Genomic DNA, 22,253 nt, shown 5'->3' with positions numbered 1-22,253 from the left:
CTATCCAATAAATAAATAGATAATAAATTTTTTAAAAGGGGGGGAGTTGGGCAGTAGCGCAGTGGGCTAAGCACAGGTGGTGCAAAGCATAGGAACCAGAGAAAGGATCCCCACCTGCAGGGTGCAGTTGGTGAAGCAGGTCTGCAGGTGTCTATCTCCCCCCCCCACCCCACCCCCACCGTCTTCCCCTCCTCTCTCCATTTCTCTCTGTCCTATCCAACAACAACAATAATAACTACAACAATGAAACAATAAGGGCAACAAAAGGGAATAATAAATATTTTTTTAAAGGAAGAAAACTGGATAGTTCAGGTATGTAAGGTTAAGATTAAGGATTTCCTGGAAAGAATAGCAAATGTACTAATGCTCTTTTTTAAAGTACAAACTCTATAACGAGCAAGGTACTCAAGTAAAAAGCAATTGAAGTGGGCAGCCAACCTTAGGCAAAGGGACTATTTGGCAAGATAGTTTTTACTGCCGAATAGGTAATGGTTATCATAAAAGTTACAAATGTGACTTTTCCTGTTAGATGAAAGAAGGCAGTCTGACAGCTGCCCTGCAGGCAGAGGCAAGGACGCTGCCACAGCAGCTCACTTGGGGCATGATCTCCATCCATGCAACCCAGGTCTGAGCCTCAGCCCCACTGCACTGGAGAAAGCTTCATTGCTATGGCTTCTTTCCCTCTCCTGCCTCTCTACCTTTCTTTCTTTACCTGAAAAAGTCAGCCCAGAGCATTGAGAAAGAGGAGGAGGAGGAGAATGTTGCCATTGATGTAGCTTCCTGTACCATCATCAACCATCAGCCTTTAACACAGAATGAGATGACGAGTGTAAGGGTGACCCTCAGCATAATGGAAAAGGAGTTTTAAACTGACAAGAATGGATGGAGGGAAGGGAGACAGCATCATAGTTATGCAAAATATTTTCATGTCTGAGGCTCCAAGGTCCCAGGTTCAGCCTCCCCATCCCCCACCTCCACCACTCCCACCACCCTCAGCATAAGCCATCCATGCAACCCAGGTCTGAGCCTCAGCCCCACTGCACTGGAGAAAGCTTCATTGCTATGGCTTCTTTCCCTCTCCTGCCTCTCTACCTTTCTTTCTTTACCTGAAAAAGTCAGCCCAGAGCATTGAGAAAGAGGAGGAGGAGGAGAATGTTGCCATTGATGTAGCTTCCTGTACCATCATCAACCATCAGCCTTTAACACAGAATGAGATGACGAGTGTAAGGGTGACTCGAGCAGTGGTCTGGTAATAAATACTAAGGAATGGAGTCACATGGAGAAGAAAACTAATGAGTGAGAAGTAGAAGGGATCGTGAACAAGCATTTATATTTTAACTTACAGTCTTTCTGTATTCAAGTCTAATGAAGCAAAATAACTGACAAGGACTATTAAGACAATGAATAAGACAATGAATCTGAATGAAACAAGACAACTATACACTGAACTGCAATCATGATCGTCAACAGGTGTCATCAAAGTTACTGGCAATTTTGTTTTGGCTTCAATATAAGCTGCTTCTACTGTGTTCTGCTAGTACAGTAGAGAAATTTTATCTCTATTTTTTTATTAGGAGGTAAATGGTTTACAGTAGTTGGCACGTGGGAACAACTTCTCATCTCAGCAAGATGAGAGTCTGAAAAACACTCTCACCCCCAAATGAGGTCCAGTAGAGAAATGTAAGTATTCCAGTTGATAACTATTAACTATGTCAATAGTCTCAAGGAGGAATTTACTGACTCAATATGGGAAGCATATAATATGGAATGAGAATTCTTCTAAAGTCAAGAGATGCAGGCAATGCAGTTTTTAAGATCAACAAAAAGGAGATCAACAAGCCTAGAGGTGTGTAGTGGCTAAAACATTTGACCCTCTAGTGTGAAGTCCCCAGTTCAACCCCCAGCACTGCATGTGCCCTAATACTACTCTGGTTCTTTCCCTCCCACTAATGAATATGTACATAAATTCAACAACAACAACAAAAGGTAGGCAATTTAAAAAGAGTGTGAGGAAGGCATCTTTTCCACTTGAATTTCTCTTTTACTACTTTAAAGTCCCATATGCTTGTGCTTGCAATAACTTCCTAAAAGCAGAAGTAATGTTCCCTTTTATTACCTTAATAAAGCATTCACCCCCTTTGATACAAATTATCTTTTACTGTGAATAGCAGAACCAGTGGCACAAAACTGAGATGGTACTTAATCCAGCAAAGTCCTTGTAAATCAAAGTCTGAGCTTTACATAAAAATCTTATTTATAAAAAAATACAATACCAAATACCAAGTACAGTGAGAATGAAGCATGGAGCAGTAATGCTCCCTGCGTGGGCCATGTAGAAGTGGCTTTTGCTACAGTGCTTGCTTAATGGCACAAGTGAAAAGCTGAATAAGGCAAACACTTGAAGAGGCAGTTTTTTGTAAACTTCTTGGGTGGAGGGTATTTCCTCTATTGGGACAAATATTGATCAGGGATCGTTAATATCAGGTGTGACATTCGACTGCACCCGCACATTGCATTACAGATTAAAACAGTTCCTGCTGGGTGAGAACAGTTCACTTGCTTTTGGAGAGAGGTTACAACTGTAATGTTCAGCCTTTACAGTTAAAATATGCAGCCTCCAGCTGGGACCCTCCAGCTGTGGAGGAAATCATCTTTCTCGGTGAAAAGATACAAAGTAAGCTAAGTTATTGAAAAGTCTCCTTAGCTTAAAGCTCCTTAAGAACCACACACACTGATTACTAAGCAGCTTTGCTAGCATTGTGCAGCTGACTCAAATGTTTTAACTAGATCATGTATTCCCACCCACTTGGTACTTAATAGTAATAAACTGGAATGACACTTGGAAAACAAACAGATCTTGAGGAGTTTTGGCCTCTTCTCATGTTCTCACTTGGAACTTTCCAGCTTTTGTAATATATTTGACTCCTTTAAATGGCTTATATTTCTCTCCATACATGTCCAAGCGGTTTACCTTCAAGCCTGTGACCAAAAAAAAAAAAAAAAAAGGAATAGATAAGGAAAGGAGTACATTATTATTCCAGACATGCCAAGACAGTATTTGTTTAACAATGAGCACTATAGAGGAAATCTGATACTAACTAGTATCCCTTCTACGATTTAGAAGGATTATCTCTTCCATAATTCACAAATTACGTTACTATAGAGGTATGGTTTTAGCCTGAATTTCCACGTCGGAAGGGAATATCTTTTGAGGATAATTCTACAGGGGTTTGGTAGTGTCCCACCTGGTAGAGATTACTACCATGTGCAAGGACCTGGGTTCAAACTCTGTCTTCCAGTAGCTTTATAAGCAGTGAAACAGTGATGCAAGTATCTATCTTGCTCTCTCCCTCTCTCCATCCCCCTTCTCTCTCAAATTCTAGCTCTATCAAAAAAAGAAAGAAAGGAAGGAAGGGAGAAAGAAAAGAATAAAATGGTTGCCAGGGACGGTGGATTCATTGTGTGCAGGCATCCAACTCCTACAATAACTTTGGTGGCAATAAAAAAATTATAATAAATAATTCTACTTTCTGTGGACTGGGAGGTGCACAGTGGATAAAGTGTTAGATTCTCAAGCATGAGGTCCTGAGTTCAATCCCTGGCAACACATGTACCAGTGTGATGTCTGGTTCTTTCTCTCTCCTCTTATCTTTCTCATTAATAAATAAAATCTTGAAAAAAAATAAATAACTCTTTCTTTCTTTCTTTCTTTCTTTCTTTCTTTCTTTCTTTCTTTCTTTCTTTCTTTCTTTCTTTCTTTCTTTCTTTCTTTATTAATGAGACACATAGGAGGAGAGAGAAAGAGCCAGACATCACTCTGGTACATGTGCCGCCAGGGATTGAACTCAGGACCTCATGCTTGAGAGTCTGCTGCTTTATCCACTGCGCCACCTCCCGGACCACAATAACTCTACTTTCTGTGAGTATGAATGACTTCTTTGGTATTTGAATGAGGGTGGGATGAAAGGGAAGCTACATGAAATAAGGTGTTTTCCAAATTCCCTGTACCTGAGAGGTTGGACCCTTGCCAACCTTACCAGGTAGACTGAACTGATGCTCTTTCTAGAGACAGGATGCTATCCTTCTCAGCTCCTCCTAAGACCTTAGCAAAACTCAGTTACCCTGAAACACAAAGTTTGTCCTGACCTGAAATAGCGAGCTGCTGGATCTTGAACTGTATGTTGAGGCTTGGATTCTCTTCTGGCCTGGGTGCTCCAGATTGTAAATTCACCAGTCCTTTAAGACTTGGGAGCTTTTGTGGAGTAATTTTTCCCACATCCCATGTCATTACCTTAAAAAGACATGAAAAAAAACACTGGTCAGAACCACTTTCTAAAGATAAATGTTCAAAAAGATCATAAACATCTATACATAATAAAGTAGTATCTTGGAAACTAGAGATCTGGAATCTTTATTGCATTTCAAGTGACTTTGGAGGAGGGGTGAGAACCAATTTTTTAAAAAGAATTTATTTATTAATGAAAGAAAGAACCAGATATCTCTGATACATGTGCTGCCGGGGATTGAACTGGGAACCTCGTGCTTGAGAATCCAATGCTTTATCCACTGCGCCACCTCCTGGACCATGAAAACCAATTTTTGATTAGCATCTGCTTTTTTCTTTTTAAACTTTTTATTATTATTTCTTTAATTTTTTTATATTCATTTATTTATTTTCCCTTTTGCTGCCCTTGTTTTTCATTGGTGTTGTAGTTATTGTTGTTGTTATTGATACCATTGTTGTTAGGACAGAGAGAAATGGAGAGAGGAGGGGAAGATAGAGAGGAGGAGAGAAAAATAGACACCTGCAGACCTGCTTCACTGCCTGTGAAGCGACTCCCCTGCAGATGGGGAGCTGGGGGCTCGAACCAGGATCCTTATGATGGTTCTTGCGCTTTGTGCCGTGTGCTTAACCCGCTACGCTACCGCCTGACTCCATTATTTATTTTTTTTATTAATTTTTTTTTGAGAGAGAGATGCAGAGACACACACACACACAGAAACACCAGAGCACTGCTCAGCTTTGGCTTGGTGCGGGGGACTGCACCTGGGACTTAGGAGCCTCAGGCATGAGTCTGTTTGCATAACCATTATGCTGCCTTCCCCACCCGAGCATCTACTTTTGAAAATAGTACTATACTCAGCAGTGTCCATGTTATCTCATAAAAGCCTTCATCTTTCTTTTTGCAAAGGAGATAAAGAACAGCTTGCTTGAGGCCACATAACTAGTTAAATGCAAGGCTGGACTTTACACCTACGGTCCTCTGATTTCAGGTGTCTTCCCCCCCACACAACCACTTTATTATTTTCCTGTAAAATGACAAGATTGACCTAAAAAGTGTCTGAACATTTAATTTTTAGCATGTACACTCAGTAACAGATGAAAGCACGAAACTGGTTATGATTAAATTCGGGCTATGAAGCTCTCTATTTCTCAGCCTGGTAAGGTCTCTGGGAGGCTCTTCAAATTCTTATGATTGGATTATATGTTCTTTACCATTCTATAATTTTATTTTAATATTATTGTTATTTACCAGAGCACTACTCAGCTCTGCCTTGGGGTGGTGCAGGGGACTGAACCTAGAACTTTGGAGCCTCAGGCATGAGAATCTCTTTCATAACCATTATGCTACCTCCCCACCCTACAACTTCATTGAATAATATGCTTTTTTAAAAAATATTTATTTTATTTATTTATTCCCTTTTGTTGCCCTTGTTGTTTTATTGTTGTAGTTATTATTGTTGTTGTCGTTGTTGGATAGGACAGAGAGAAATGGAGAGAGGAGGGGAAGACAGAGAAGAGGAGAGAAAGATAGACACCTGCAGACCTGCTTCACCGCCTGTGAAGTGACTCCCCTGCAGGTGGGGAGCCGGGGTTCGAACCGGGATCCTTATGCTGGTCCTTGTGCTTTGCGCCACCTGCGCTTAACCCGCTGCGCTACAGCCTGACTCCCAATATGCTTTCTTTTAAAAAATATTTTATTTATTTATTCCCTTTTGTTGCCCTTGTTTTATTGTTGTAGTTATTACTGTTGTTGATGTCATCATTGTTGGACAGGACAGAGAGAAATGGAGAGAGGAGGGGAAGACAGAGAAAGGGAGAGAAACCTGCTTCAGACCTGCCTCACCGCTTGTGAAGCGACTCCCCTGCAGGTGAGGAGCCAGGGGCTCGAACTGGGATCCTTATGCCGAATAATATGCTTTTTATAGCTAGTGAAACAGTTCAGCTGATAGAGCTGAGGACTTGCAAGCCTGAGATTCCTGCTTCACTTCTTGGCCTGGCATATACCAGGCCTTCTCTCTCACTCCTATAAGGCTAACTCATATAAAAATCTTTAATAAGTGAAAATATGTCTTCATTTATTAAGCAGTTCAATGACATTATTGAAAAGTCTTTTTTCTGAAGCTGAGATAAAAATCATCTTTCACAGTTTCTCTAGAAATGTTCTGCTAGAGATGTCTCTTCAGGGTGAAGATGGCCTTCCTTTCATGTAGTATAGGGGGCTGAACCCAAGGTCTCTTGCATGCCAGGCAAGTTGTTCCACAGCTAGGTCCATCATCTGGGCTCCAAACAATGCATTTATATTAAAAAGGAAAAAAGAAGGGCTTAGAGATCAATTTCTATAGAAAAATTAACAATGGACTATAATTGTATCTTTTTTATATCTACATATTGCTTTTCCTTTTTTTTTTTTTTTTTTTTTTTGCCAGAGCACTGATCAGCTCTAGTTTATGCTGGTGTGAGGGATTGAACTTTGGAGCCTCAGGCATGAGAGTCTCTTTGCATAACCATTATGCTATCTAACCCCACCGCACATACTGCTTTTCCCTTTTCAAAGTTTTTATAATCTTCCTAGTTAGAGAAAGAGGCAGTCTTTGAATTTGCAATGGCTGAGTAAAGGCACACTCTGAGAAGGGCAGAGCAAGTCTCACTTTTCTGTTCATCCACTCAGTAGCAGATTCAGGATTCCTTTCACAGTCAGTACAAGTACACCCTCTACAGTGTGACAGAAATTTTAGTTTTAACCAAGGTACTAAACCCTTCCCTCTGATCCCCATATCCCCAAATAAAGGTTTCTGGAACACTTGGCACTCTTGACCTGAGATGATTATACCTTAGTAACTGGGTCAAACGTATAGCTGCCTTGTGTTGGTGTTAGGTTCATATTCAGCACAACTTTAGGCATGTGAACTGTCACTGTGATTCCTTCGACAGTTTTCCCCATATTCTGCTTTGGTCCAATTGTAATGTCAAATCTGCCACAAGAACTGTTCTCCTTAAAGCTGATGCTGTGTTTCACGTACACTGGTATTGCCACTAGACTATAAAGAGAAAGACACAAAAGCACATAAACATACAGTTAACGATGTAAGAAAGTTCCAAAGGTAGTCTTAAAATCTTAGTCCAGAGTATCTCATCCTGTCTCTCACTCCACTAAAGGGTCCTATACCTCCAGAACAGCACATTTAGCATCTGCACTGAATGGTCTGAGTGTACCACAAATGTTGTGGTACCACAGTGCTAGGAACTGAACAACATGTATACAAATCAAAATGGAAATGTGAAAATCATACTATGAACAACTGAGGTGGGGGGGTAGCAGGCATTGGCACACTTGGTTAAGTGCACATAGTACTAAACACAAGGAGCGGTGCCAAGGACCAGGGTTCCAGCCCCCTGCTCCCTGCCTTCAAGGAGGACACTTCACCAGTGGTGAAGCAGGTGTCTTTCTCCCTATCTCCCCCTCCCTTCTCAATTTCTCTCTGTCCTATCCAATACAATGGAAAAAATGGCCTCCAGGAGCAGTGGATTTGTAGTGCTGGCACAGAGCCCCAGTGATAACCCTGAATGCAAAACCAAAACCAACCAACCAAACAAACAAACAAAAAACTGGAGCACATAGCTCTACTTTAAATAAATGAGTTAAGATCACAAATAAAGATAATTTAAACTCATACAGACTAAATAAAGCAGTTCCTATAGAAAAAGTCAAGAAAGAGACAATTCCTCTCCTTTTGAGTTCTGTTATCTAATTATCTTTTGATATTTTTAATGACAAACTAGCTGCAACACAAATTGCTAAATAATCTATTTAAGTCTCAGTGTAGAGAAGACTGACTTAAAGAAATTTAGTTGGGAATGTCATATGTAGGTTCCCTTTTATCAGCCACGACGTCTACAGACCATAATAAAATTATAGCACAGGTTTGTGGACCTTTCCAAGTCATACATGGTCCAAAATGCTTGCTCTTCAGTAAAAGTTTTTCTGATGTTTCATTTACTACTCTATACTCTTTTTTTTTTAAATTTATTTTCCCTTGTGTTGCCCTTGTTTTTTATTGTTGTTGTAGTTATTGTTATTAATGTCGTCGTTGTTGGATAGGACAGAGAGAAATGGAGAGAGGAGGGGGAGACAGAGAGGGGGAGAGAAAGACAGACACCTACAGACCTGCTTCACTGCTTGTGAAGGGACTCCCCTGCAGGGGAGGAGCCGGGGGCTCGAACCAGGATCCTTACGCCAGTCCTTTCACTTCGCGGCACGTGCACTTAACCTGCTGTACTACTGCCTGACTCCCTACTACTCTATACTCTTTAAGAGTCAAGGTGCATTCATGATTTTAGTACACATTTTCCCCAGTTCTTTATGGATCTCCTGGTGAATCATGGATGAAGGAAGCAATGATAAATTCAAGCATCCAACTGCCAGAACAAACAGAAGAAGGTGAATTCTACCCAACACATTGACAGATTCTGGTGGAAGAATCTGAATGATGCATCAACATACTTTTGTGAGCTGACACGATATGATATGAGTCGGAAATTCCCATCTGGAGGAATAAATGACAAAACTCTCTCAGATTCCCAGCGTTTGAACCGAACACAGGGATGGAAGCTGACATCATCTAGCAGCCTTGGATTCTGCCAGGAAAACAAAAAACAGCTGTAGTCATAAAGTTTTAATAAGGAGTAAGGCAATTCTATTCAGCTATTAAAAGGGATTAATATGCTTCCTTAAGATAGTCATGTAAGAGTTTGCTATAAAGATTACATCAACATAACCTTGTAGTTTCATAGTGCTTTAATGTCTATAGATATCTACATAAATTATTTGAATTTCAATAATCTAATAAGATAGAAAATGCAAGTAGTACCAGTTCCATTTCAAGCTGAGAAGAACTGAGGCTCAAAGAACTCAAAGTCAGGACAAGTTAGAGGCAGAGAGAACACCAGAACTCAGATCTCTTGATTGATCAGAATAATCTGTCATGACAAATGTCTAAAATGATGCAAAAGATCAATGTGGTTTCATAGCAGGAAAGCAAACAGAAATTCAATAAAAATGATACTGTAGATTTTCAGAATCCAGCTATTCATTTAAACCACTTTTAGCACACTTAGGCAAAGGTCTCAGTCTTTCCATAAACCATAGCTTTCCATAACGGTTAAGTGCACGCAGCACTAAGCACAAGGATCCAGGTTTCAGCCCTGGCTCCCTGCCTGCAGGGAGGACACTTCACAAGTGGTGAAACAGGTCTGCAGGTCCCTATCTTTCTCTCTCTTCCATAACCATAGCTATCAATAAGCTATTGTCTTGGGAAGCTATGCTAAAAATGTTTTTTTTTTAATTCTTGTTGATTTAACAATGATTTACAATATTACAAAATTTTAGGGATATATAGTCACACACACATACACATACATATATATACAACTGACCACACCCAACATCAAAATAATATTTATGAGATAATAGTTTTCTATTTAAGATATGTGTCTCAGTCTTTATCACTTAACTTAGTATGTACTAAGCATGCCAGACAACAAGGGCAACAAAAAGGGAATAAATAAAATAAATATTAAAAAAAAATTACTAAGCATGCCAGAAGCTACAGAACAGGAGACTAAAACTTACCATGAAAGAAAGAGAAAGGTCAGGCATTCCAGACAATTTAATGCAAGCATCTATGACCCCCTGAATTTCTGCAAAGACTGTAGATCCTGAAGAAAAAAAGAGTAGTAACATCAGTGGAATCTGTGTTTTTTGACTAGAGCTATATCTGAAAGAATGGAGACAGCTCCTGGGTGTCACACATACTGAAGCTTTGCACATCTATTATCAATGGACAGACAATCCATTATACCAATTTATATATACATGTGTACACACACACACACACTGGCTGTTGTTGCTTAACTGCTCTGGGCTGACTTTTTATATAACCTCAGCAAAATGAGCAGATTTTTAAATAAATTATTAATTAGTTAAAAGGAAAGGAAAGAGGAAGAAACAGAGCATCACTCTAGTACATGTGATGCTAGGGTTCAAAGCTGGGACCTCATGCTTTCAAGTCCAAGTCTTCATCCACTATCCCACCTACCAGGCCAAAACAGATTTTTAAATCTCTGGAAAAATTAATGCCTTTCTGCTAAAATCATACTGCTAATTCAGTTTATGTTAGCTGAAATGGTTTTTGCTCAAATGAAAAATAAAAGGGTATCCACACAATTACCTGATTTATCTATAATTGCATCTATTTCTTCAACAACATCAAAATAGGCTTCATTGTTGGTATATTTTACCCCTGCACGGCGCCATGGTATGTTGGATAGCTGTCCAGTGGGGAGTGTGTCCCCAACATTACTACTTCCTAGAAACCAGAAAAGGAAAAAGCAAAGTTAATGCACAACATGGCTATTAGAAATACAATGTTCGGGGCTGGGGGGTAGCACAACGGGTTAAGTGTACATGGTGCCAAGCACAAGGACCAGAGTAAGGATCTCAGTTTGAGCCCCCGCTTCCCCACCTGCAGGGGGTTGCCTCACAAGTGGTGAAGCAGGTCTGCAGGTGTCTATCTTTCTCTCCCCCTCTGTCTTCCCCTCCTCTCTCAAGTTCTCTGTCCTATCCAACAATGACAGCAATAATAACAAGGATATAATAAAACCAAGGACAACAAAAGGGAAAAAATGGCCTCCAGGAGCAATGGATTCGTAGTATGGTGGGGCCATGCACATGACAAAGTAGCTCTTGGGCAGCTGGCTTGGTAGTCCTGGGTCTTTCTTCACTGAGGTTGTGAATGGTTTCTAGAATTATCAGAGACAGTCATACCAACAAGATCAAATTTCCATAGAACAGAAATAGGCCATGAGTCTTTTCATTTGGTAAATCAAGTTAAATTCATTTATTTATCTGTTGCTTCCTGTATGTTAACAGTAAGCTACCTTAATTCCAGTGGCTCAACAGCAAAATCTCATGGCACTGAAAAGAGACTGGTCCTTTAAAAATCTTCTGGTAAAGGGAGTCGGGCTGTAGCACAGCGGGTTAAGCGCAGGTGGCGCAAAGCACAAGGACCGGCATAAGGATCCCGGTTCGAACCCCGGCTCCCCACCTGCAGGGGAGTCACTTCACAGGCAGTGAAGCAGGTCTGCAGGTGTCTATCTTTCTCTCCTCCTCTCTGTCTTCCCCTCCTCTCTCCATTTCTCTCTGTCCTATCCAACAACGACAACAACAATAATAACTACAACAATAAAACAACAAGGGCAACAAAAGGGAATAAATAAATAAAATAAATATTAAAAAAAATCTTCTGGTAAAATTTCACCACAGAATACAGAATAATAATTAGCTCCTTCAGTATTTACTTTAAATTCTATAAGAGAAGCTGACAAACAGTCTTCAGTAGAATAGCTGAATGAAGAACATACCCTGATCTGTTCCCCCCCCCAGACAGAGAGAGAGGGAATAAGGGAGGGAGGGAGGGAGAGAGAGAGAGAGAGATACCACAGCACCAAAGTACCCTTCAATACAGTGGGGGGCTAGTCTCAAACCTGAATCATGCACATGACAAAGCAGCACACTATCCTGGTGAGCCAATTCATTGGCCTGACCTTTTCCCGTTTTAAAATCAGTGCATCCACAGCAACATGGTTAACATTCAATAGCTGAGAATTTCCTTATAACATGGCATAGGCCTAAAAGTAAGTCTGGTTGGGCTGGGGAGATAGCATAATGGTTATGGAAAGAGACTTTCATGTCTGAGGCACCAGTTTAATCTGCAAACCAGAGCTGAACAGCAGTCTGTTGTTAATGAAAAAAAAAAATAATAATAAGGAAGGAGAAATCTGGTTGTTCTTGACATCCTTAAGATTTTGGTTAATTTATATTTCTACTTAAAAAGTGGGTCTCTGGGTTGGGGAGACAGCATAATGGTTCTGCAAAAGCCTTTCAAGCCTAAGGCCCTGAGATCCCAGGTTCAATTCCTAGCACCACCATAAGCAGAGAGATCAGATGCCAGAATTGAGCAGTGTCCTGGTCTCTTTCTTTCTCTCTTGGTATCCTTCCCTCTGTATCTACTCTTTCTCAATAAAATGAAAAACATACATTTTTTTAAAAAGTGGGGGGGCTGGGCAGTGGCACACCTGGCTGAGCACACTGTAAGATGCAGAATGACTCAGACTCCAGCCCCCATTCTCCATCTGCAGTGGGGATGCTTCATGAGTGGTGAAGTATGTCTACAGGTGTCTTTTCTGCTAGGGATTGAACTCGAGACCTTATGCTTGAGAGTCCAGCACTTTATCCACTGTGCCACTGGCCACCTCCCAGACCACGGTATCTGTCTTTTTCTCTCACTCTTTATCTCCCTCCTTCTCAATTTCTCTCTGTCCTGTCAAATCAAATAAAAATACATAAAAATAAAAGAACAAATGACCGCCTGAAGTGGTAAATTCCTCTTGCAGGCACCAAGCCCCAACAATAAGCCTAGTTAGTGTATTTTTTTGGGGGTGGTGGCTGGGGAGGCAGGGAGAAATGTGTCACCAGGTTTATCACCTGGGCTCGGTGCCTACAAGAAATGCTCCAGGTGGCATTTCTTCCTTTTTTTTTTTTTTTTTTTTTCCTCTTCTTTCTCTCTTCCTTCCATCCTCTTTTTCACTATTTATTTATTTTGATAGGACAGAGAAAGAGGGAAAGAGATAGAGAGAGACCTACAGCACTGTTCCCACCACTCATGAAGCTTCTCTTCAGGTGGGGACGGGGGTCTTAAATCTGGTAACGTGTGCACTCAAACCAGGTATGCTACTGCCTGGCCTGCAAGTGGAACATACTTAACAAAAACAATTAAACATGTAGAACATATAAAGTGTCAAACAGAAATCTATTTTTATAAGTAAGATATACCTAACATCACTATTCTTACGCATTTCTGTAAATATTTACCTCTAAGTTGATAATATCATTTTTGATAATTTAGCTTTTTTATTCTGATTTCATTCTAAGCAATAGTTTCAATCAAATTAAAAATACAATTTTATGGGGGTCGGGCAGTAGCGCAGTGGGTTAAGCGCATGTGGCGCAAAGTGCAGGGACCGGCGTAAGGATCCCGGTTCGAGCCCCCGGCTCCCCACCTGCAGGGGAGTCGCTTCACAGGCAGTGAAGCAGGTCTGCAGGTGTCTATCTTTCTCTCCCCTTCTCTGTCTTCCCCTCCTCTCTCCATTTCTCTCTGTCCTATCCAACAACGAATTGCGTCAACAAGGGCAATAATAATAATAACCACAACGAAGCTACAACAAGGGCAACAAAAGGGGGAAAAAATGGCCTCTAGGAGCGGTGGATTCATGGTGTAGGCACGGAGCCCAGCAATAACCCTGGAGGAGGAAAGAAAAAAAAAATACAATTTTATAATATAATTTAGTGTCCTGTCTCTAACCTATTATCTTCTACAATTTTCTAAAGACACTGCTTTAGTCTTACTGCTGACAACCATTCAGTGGAACTGGGGAAGCATCTTAGTGTCAGAGCACAGGACTTGCATGCCTGAGGTCTAGAGGCTCCAGGTTCAGTTCTCAGCATAATCCTATGCAACACATGAGCAGTGATCTTGGTCTTTCTCACATAAGCATAAACATAAACAAACAAACAAACAAATCTTTTTAAAAAAAGCTTTCAGGGTAGCCAGGAAGGTGGTGCAATAGAATCAGTGTTGGATTCTCAAGCATGAGGTCCTAAGTTCAATCCCCAACACTGCATGTCTTTTTTTTTTTTTTATTGTTGTAGTCGTTGTTGGATAGGACAGAGAGAAACGGAGAGAGGAGGGGAAGACAGAGAGGGGGAGACAAAGATAGACACCTGCAGACCTGCTTCACTGCCTGTGAAGTGACTCCCCTGCAGGTGGGGAGCCGGGGTTTGAACCGGGATCCTTATGCCGGTCCTTGTGCTTTGCGCCAACTGCGCTTAACCCGCTGCGCTACAGCCTGACTCCCCAACACTGCATGTCTTAAGAGTGATGCTCTGGTTCTCTGGCTCTCTCCTGATTCCCTCTCATAAATAAATAAGTAGACCAAGAACCAAAAGAAAAAAGAAAGAAAGAAAGAGAGAAAGATCAGAGACCATAAGATAGTTACTTGGTACAGAGTGCACACTTCAACATGTGCCACGACCCAGGTTTGAGCCCCCAGTGCCACATGGGGAAGCTTCATGAGTGGTGGAGTTATGATATAACCTCTCATTTCTCTCTCCCCCTGCTCTTCCTGTCTTTCTAATACTGAGAGAGAAAAAATATCTATATAAGAAAAGAGTGCCTACGACTGGTAGAATCACACAAGTATAAAGCCCTGTTGGCCAAAAAAAAAAAAAAAAAAAAATCTAGTTTCCCTCTTTTTAAATTTTTAAAAAATTATCTCTATTTATTTATTTATTTGGATAGAGGAGGCTATAAATCAAGAGGGAAGGGGGTGATAGAGAGGGAAAGAGGCAGACAGATACCTGCAATACTGCTTCACCATTCACTAAACTTTCCCCCTGTAGGTGGGGACTGGGGACTCAAACCCAGGTCCTTACACACTGTAACATGTGTGCTCAACCAGGTGCACCACTACCCAGCTTGTTTGCCCTCTTTATTATGAAAAATGTTTATCTTAGCATTCATGGATTTCCTTAACACTATAATTTTATCTTTCACCACTCAAGTAAAAATACTTTTGCTTCTGTCATATGGGTTAATACCACTCCAAAATTTTCAGTTTGTGTGTCTTTTTCTCATTCAATTTCATCCACGAAGAAAAGTCTTACTCAGGGGCCAGGTAGTGGCACACCTGGTTAACTACACACATTACAGAGTGCAAGAACCTGGGTTCAAGTTCCTGGCAGCCACCTGCAGGAGGAAAGCTTCACCAGTGGGTGAAGTAGGGCTGTAGGTGTCTCTCTCTTTCTATATCTTCCCCCACTTAATTTCTCTATCTCTATTCAATAATCAAAATAAATAAATAAATAAAAATATTTTTCTTTTATATATATATATATATATATATTTATTTATTCCCTTTTGTTGCCCTTGTTGTTTTATTGTTGTAGTTATTATTGTTGTTGTCATTGTTGGATAGGACAGAGAGAAATGGAGAGAGGAGGGGAAGACAGAGAGGAGGAGAGAAAGATAGACACCTGCAGACCTGCTTCACCGCCTGTGAAGCGACTCCCCTGCAGGTGGGGAGCCGGGGTTCGAACCGGGGTCCTTATGCCGGTCCTTGTGCTTTGCGCCACCTGCGCTTAGCCCGTTGCACTACAGCCCGACTCCCTATTTTTTCTTTTTTAAAAAATATTTATTTATTATTTATTTCCTTTTGTTGCCCTTGTTGTTTTATTGTTGTAGTTATCATTGATGTTGCTGTTGTCGGATAGCACAGAGAGAAATTAACCCCCTGCACTACTGCCCGACTCCCAAAATATTTTTTAAAAACAGAAAGGTCGGGAGTCGGGCAGTAGCTTAGTGGGTTAAGCACAGGTGGCGCAAAGCGCAAGGACCGGTTAAGGATCCTGGCTCAAGCCCCTGGCTCCCCACTTGCAGGGGAGTCACTTCACAAGCGGTGAAGCAGGTCTGCAGGTGTCTATCTTTCTCTCCCCCTCTCTTTCTTTCCCTCCTCTCTCCAATTCTCTCTGTCTTATCCAACAGCAGCAAAAACAATAATAACTACAACAATAAAACAAAAAGGGCAACAAAAGGGAATAAATAAATAGTAAAAAAAAAAAAAAAACAGAAAGGTCTTACTCCTCCATCCTTGCTAACATTCTATTGATTATTCTCCAAGGTCCTACCCTAGGGCTACCCACTATAATTAAGAAGGGACAGTCTATCCACTGAAACATTCATTTTAACTATACAGTGCATTGCCTTAGTAATATGCTCTGTAAATATAGTAGCTAGGGTTTCATGTATGCATGACTTGCCACACTAGTGACTCAGGTTTGAACCAGGCTCCCACAGTACTGCGGAAAGCTTTGGTTCTGCAGTATCTTTCCCTCTACCTCTTTCCCTCTTTGCTCCTTTCTGTTCCTTCCTTTCTTCTTTTTTAAAAATAATTAAAATTTTTTTATCATCTTTATTTATTTGATAGAGATAGCCAGAAATTGAGAGGAGGAGGAGAGATAGAGAAGGAGAGAGACAGAGACACAGTGCAGACTTGCTTCACCACTCGCAAAGCTTTCCCCCTGCAGGTAGGGACCAGGGGCTTGAACCAGGTCCTTGTGCACTTTAGCATGTGCGCTCAACCAGGTGCACCACCACCCAGACCCTTAAAAATCATTTTTAGGGAGTTGGGCTGTAGCTCAGTGGGTTAAGCGCAGGTGGCGCAAAGCACAAGGAGGCATAAGGATCCCGGTTCGAGCCCCCGGCTCTCCACCTGCAGGGGAGTCGCTTCACAGGCGGTGAAGCAGGTCTGCAGGTGTCTATCTTTCTCTCCCCCTCTCTGTCTTCCCCTCCTCTCTCCATTTCTCTCTGTCCTATCCAACAACGGCGACATCAATAACTACAACAATAAAGACAACAAGGGGCAACAAAAAGGAATAAATATTAAAAAAATAATTTCTAAAGTATTTTATTGATTTTTATTTTAATAAGAGTGGCCAAAGCACTGCTCAGCTTTGGTTTATGGTGGTGTTGTGGACTGAACCTAGGATCTCAGAGTTTCGGGCGTGGAAGTCTTTTGCATAACCATTATGCTGTCTTTCCAGCTCTGTCTCTGTCTTTCATGTGAAAAAGTTTACCTGGAGTGGTGAAGCCACAGTGATGACTGAAACTGTACCCCCACCCCCACTTTAAAATGACCTTTAAAGGGCTGGGGAGACAGCATAATGGTTATGCAAAGAGATTTTCATGCCTGAGGCTCCAAGGTCTCAGGTTTAATTCCCAGCAGTACTATAAGCCAGAGCTAAGCAGTGGTCTGGCCTCTCTCCCCTCTCTCTGTATCTCTCATTTAAATAAATAAAATATTAAAATAAGTAAATAAATAAATAAGGGAGTTGGGCGGTAGCGCAGCGGGTTATGCGCACATGGCGCAAAGCACAAGGACCAGTTTAAGGATCCCGGTTGGAGCCCCCAGCTCCCCACCTGCAGGGGAGTCACTTCACAGGAGGTGAAGCAGGTCTGCAGGTGCCTTTCTCTCCCCCTCTCTGTTTTCCCCTCCTCTCTCCATTTCTCTCTGTCCTATCTAATGATGACATCAATAACAACAACAACTACAACAACAATAAAAACAACAAGGGCAACAAAAGGGGAAACAAATAAATGTTTAAAAATTTTTTTTAAAGGAGAGGCCAGACGGTGGCACACAAATGGTTGAGCGCACACATTACAGTGCCTGAGGACCCGGGTTTGAGCCCCTGGTCCTCACCTGCAAGGAGAAAGCTGAAAGCTTGCAAGTGGTGAAGCAGGGCTGCAGGTGTCTCTCTGCCTCTCTCCCTCTCTATCACCCCCTTCCCTCTTGATTTCTGGCTGTCTCTGTCAAATAAATATAGTAAAAAAAATTAAAAAAAAAAAAGCTAAAGGCAACCAGTGAGGTTTCAAAGTGAACAAGGCATTGTACTCTTAAGCATGTGGCCCCAAATTTGAGCCCTGGCATCATGTTAGCTAGAGTGGTGGCTCTGGTATCCACCACCCTCCCTGCAATAAATAAATAAATAAATTTTATCTTTATTTATTCATTGTATAGAGATGGCCAGAAACTGAGATTAGAGAGATAGAGAGGAAAAGAGATAGAGAGATACCTGCAGCACTGCTTCGCCAATTGGGAAGCTTTCCTCCTACAGGTGGGAACTGGGGGCTTGAACCCAGATCCTTGTGCGTTGTAAAGTGTGCACTCAACCAGGTGTACCACCACCCAGCCCCTAAATAAATCTTTTAAAAGGTATTTTATTTATTTATTTATTTATTTATTTATTTATTTATTTCCCTCCAGGGTTATTGCTGGGCTCGGTGCCTGTACCTTGAATCCACCGCTCCTGGAGGCCATTCCCCACTCCCTTTTTGTAGCCTTGTGGTCATTAATTATTGCCATTGTTGATGTTGTTCGTTGTTGGATAGGACAAAGAGAAATGGAGAGGGGTTCAGGAGGGTGGTGCCAGTGGTTAACTGCACATGTTACCATGCACAAGGACCCAGGTTCAAGCCCCTGGTCCCCACCTGCAGAGGGCTTAGAAGCTGCATGTGTTTGCTTGAATCAGAGCCACTGGGGGACAGTTGAGAGCACACAGCTGTCCTTGTGGGTGTCAGAGCATGTGTGGCTAATAGACCCCCAGATGGGGTTCAGGAGAGGGGAAGACAGAGAGGGGGAGAGAAAGATAGACACCTGCAGACCTGCTTCACCGCCTGTGAGGCGACTCCCCTGCAGGTGGGGAGCTGGGGGCTTGAACCGGGATCCTTACTCCGGTCCGCCACATGCGCTTATCCCACTGTGCCACCACCCGACCCCCCTTTTACTTATTTTTTTATAAGGAGAAGAGCTCACAGTCTGATGTCTAGCCCTTCACTTTTACATTACACTGGTCCTTGTGCTTTGCGCCAGGTGCGCTTTAACCGCTGCGCTCCCGCCAGACTCCCTTTTTTTTTTCTTTAAGATATAACTGATATTCAACACTGTTAATTTTAAGCTGTACAACATGTTGGCTTAATACATAGTACAAAAATGATTATCACTACAGCAATGGTAAACACCTGCATCACATCACATCACGTAACACTATTTAAAATATTTAAATACAGTGGTCCGGGAGGTGGCGCAGTGGCTAAAGAACTAGACTCTGAAGCATGAGGTCCTGAGTTCAATCCTCGGCAGCACATGTACCAGAGTGATGTCTGGCTCTTTCTCTCTCTCCTATCTTTATCATTAATAAAATTAATAAAATCTTAAAAATATTTAAATACCTGTCTAGAAGTAGATTAAATGCTCCCTGGTGGACAGCATAGTGGTTATACAAAAGACTTTCAGGCTTGGGGCTCTGAGGACCCAGGTTCAATTCCAGGTGACACCATAAGTGCTCTGGTAGAAATGTGTGTGTGTGTGGGGGTGGTGAGTCGCTAGAGCAGCTGGTTAAGTGGACATGGCACAAAGCTGAAGGACTGGCATAAGGATTCCAGGTCGAGCCCCCACCTGCAGAGGAGTCGCTTCATAGGTGGTGTAGCAGGTCTATAGGTATTTCTCTTTCTCCCCCCCTCTGTCTTCCTCTCCTCTCTCCATATCTCTCTGTCCTATCCAACAATGACATAAACAACAACAACAATAATAACTACAATAATAAAACAACAAGGGCAACAAAACTGAAAATAAATATATATTTAAAAAAAGAAAGCTTAAGTGTTCTTCTGAGTAGCCACATACTGACTTCTTTATTGCTTTTATTCAATTTTATTGAGCTACAATTGAACACAGCATTGTTAGGATAAAACGGATGCATGTCTATTCTATAAAAACGATTACCACAATAACTTATAATTTAAGTCTTAGTCTATTTCCATGAAAATAACATATATCAGTTTTAACACTGAATTTAATTCTGGTCAAACTGAAGTGCCTTATAATCTGCAAAATCATAAGCAAGAAGGAGCTGTATTTTAACTCTTAATTACTATCTATGTTTTAACCTTACCTGTAATAGAGTTGACGACAGAACGTAGAATTGTTGGTGGTTTAATCAGTTCCTTCAAAATGTTGGATTCAGTAGCCAGAGGAAATCCATTGTCTAACATTTCTTCTAAAAGTTCATAAACTATGACCACATTATCCTTAATTGCAGCCTCTGAACACTCACCAAAGTAGTCCTAGCACAGTGGAAGGTGTAAAGAAAGGCTTACCAACAAGTACTTTTTGTTCTGAAGAATAAATGCACAGAAGCACACTTCATCTTTCAATAAATAAACTAATTTTTAGATAGAGACAAACTTTTATGGAAAAAATATATTTCTTTCTTTTTTTTTTTTTTTGCCTCCAGGGTTATTGCTGGGGCTCAGTGCCTGCACCATAAATCCACTGCTCCTGGAGGCCATTTTTTCCATTTTTGTTGTTGCTGCTGTTGTTGGATAGGACAGAGAGAAACTGAGAGAGGAGGGGAAGACAGAGAGTGGTAGAGAAAGACAGACACCTGTAGACCTGCTTCACTGCTTGTGTAGTGATCCCCTGCAGTTGGGGGATCGGGGTTCGAACCATGACCCTTCCACTGGTTCTTGCTTAGTACTATGTGCACTTAACCTGGTGCGCTACTGCTCGGTTTCCTATATTGACTATCCAGAGAACTGTATATGGAAAGAACTTACTTTTTCCTAATTTTTTTTTTTTTTTTTGTCTCCAGGGCTATCACTGGGGCTTGGTGCCTGCACTCCGAATCTACTGCACTTAGGGGCCATTTTTCCCATTTTTTTCTTGCTCTTTTTGTTGCGCTTGTTGTAGTTGTTATTGTTGTCATAGCTGTTGTTGTTGGATAGCACAGAGAGAAATTGAGAGAGGAGGGGAAGACAGAGAGGAGGAGAGAAAGATAGACACCTGCGGACCTGCTTCACCACTTGCGAAGGGACCTCCCTGCAGGTGGGGAGCTGGGGGCTTGAACCGGCATCCTTACGCCGGTCCTTGCATTTTGCACCATATAATTTTTAATACATACCACAGACTTGGTTTCCTTTTCTTTTTTAATTTTATGTATGTATGTATTTATTTATTTATTTTACCAGAGCACTGCTCATCTCTGGTTTATTGTGGTGTGGGGGATTGAACCTGGGCCTTTGGAGTCTCAGGCAAGAAAGTCTCTTTGCATAACCATTATGCTATCTACCTCACCCCCAAATACATGGTTTCCATGACTGTGAGACTGTTTTGTTCCCCTAAAATACTGAAAAGACTAGCCACACATGCTACTATGCATCCTTATGCCTAGTTGAACAGAAAAAACAGACTATCAAAAATTGAGTAATTGGGAAAGAGAGAGGCAGGCTGGGAGTATGGATTGACCAGTCAATGCCCATATTCATCAGGGAAGCAATTACAGAAGCCAGACCTTCTGCAACCCACAATGACCTTGGGTTCATACTCCCAGAGGGATAAAGAATAGGAAAGCTATCAGGGGAGGGGATGGGATGTGGAGTTCTGGTGGTGGAAACTGTATGGTTTTGTTAATGTCTCCTTTTTTAAATAAATAAAAAAAAAAGAAAAAGAACTGAGTAATTAAAGAACATAATTATGGGGGGGGGGGTAAGATAGCAAAATGGTTATGTAAAGAGACTCTAATGCCTGAGGCTCCAAAACCCCATATTCAATTACCTGCACCACAATAAGCCAGAGCTGAGCAGTGAGTGGTCTGATTAAAAACAAAACAAAACAAAACAAAAAACCATGTTTATGTGTCCTATCTCCAATTAAGTTGGGTAAATTAAGTTTAAAACATTTGGTGAATAACCAACCTGGAAAGTGTCAGCAACTCGATGTAGGAACTCTATTACAAAGAGAGGTGGCACTTCAGTCTGTATTACAGACACAAAGAAGAGCTTATCCCTGTAGATACTAATGAGGTAGTGGTGAGGTGTTGAAATGACAGGTGGTACATTTTCAACATCAGCAGCTTTCTCTTGAGCTTCAAAGAAATAATCACAGACAGACTGGCTCACAACACTTTTCCAGTGCTTCTCCAGGAATATGTCACCAGAACAGTTTATGAGAAATAGACTGTGGATCATTTTCTGGGGGGGAAAAAGTTTAAATTTATTATACAAAATAATAATGCATCATTTTACTATTTTAACACCAAAACCAGACAAAGGCAATACAGCAAACACAGACCATTATTGCTTAAGAAATATAGGTTTGGGGTAGTTGGGTAGGAAAGCAGGTTAAGCGCAGGTGGTGTGAAGCACAAGGACCTGCGTAAGGACCCATGTTACAGCCCTCAGCTCCCCACCTGCAGGGGAGTCCCTTCACAGGTGGTGAAGCAGGTCTGCAGGTGTCT

The 22,253-nt window shown here is 41.4% G+C and overlaps 1 protein-coding gene across 1 annotated transcript in view; it reads right to left on the bottom strand.

The window, feature by feature from the left end:
* Window positions 1-1,311: 1,311 nt before the first annotated feature.
* Window positions 1,312-22,253, bottom strand: part of AP3M1 (adaptor related protein complex 3 subunit mu 1) — a 33,089-nt gene continuing 12,147 nt past the window's right edge. Inside the window, exons 2-9 of the mRNA XM_007520351.3 lie at window positions 21,712-21,987; window positions 19,911-20,082; window positions 10,513-10,650; window positions 9,915-10,000; window positions 8,787-8,920; window positions 7,116-7,323; window positions 4,147-4,291; window positions 1,312-2,979 (exon numbers count right to left, since the gene is read on the bottom strand). Of these exons, the coding sequence (XP_007520413.1) occupies window positions 2,879-2,979; window positions 4,147-4,291; window positions 7,116-7,323; window positions 8,787-8,920; window positions 9,915-10,000; window positions 10,513-10,650; window positions 19,911-20,082; window positions 21,712-21,984 (1,257 nt within the window). The 5' untranslated portion in view covers window positions 21,985-21,987 and the 3' untranslated portion in view covers window positions 1,312-2,878. The remainder of the gene's footprint in view (window positions 2,980-4,146; window positions 4,292-7,115; window positions 7,324-8,786; window positions 8,921-9,914; window positions 10,001-10,512; window positions 10,651-19,910; window positions 20,083-21,711; window positions 21,988-22,253) is intronic.

This window comes from Erinaceus europaeus, chromosome 1, assembly GCF_950295315.1.
Source record: "Erinaceus europaeus chromosome 1, mEriEur2.1, whole genome shotgun sequence".
NCBI lineage: Eukaryota > Metazoa > Chordata > Mammalia > Eulipotyphla > Erinaceidae > Erinaceus > Erinaceus europaeus.
The sequence above is the reverse complement of the archived record's forward strand: the minus strand, read 5'-3'. Positions and strand labels throughout refer to the sequence as shown.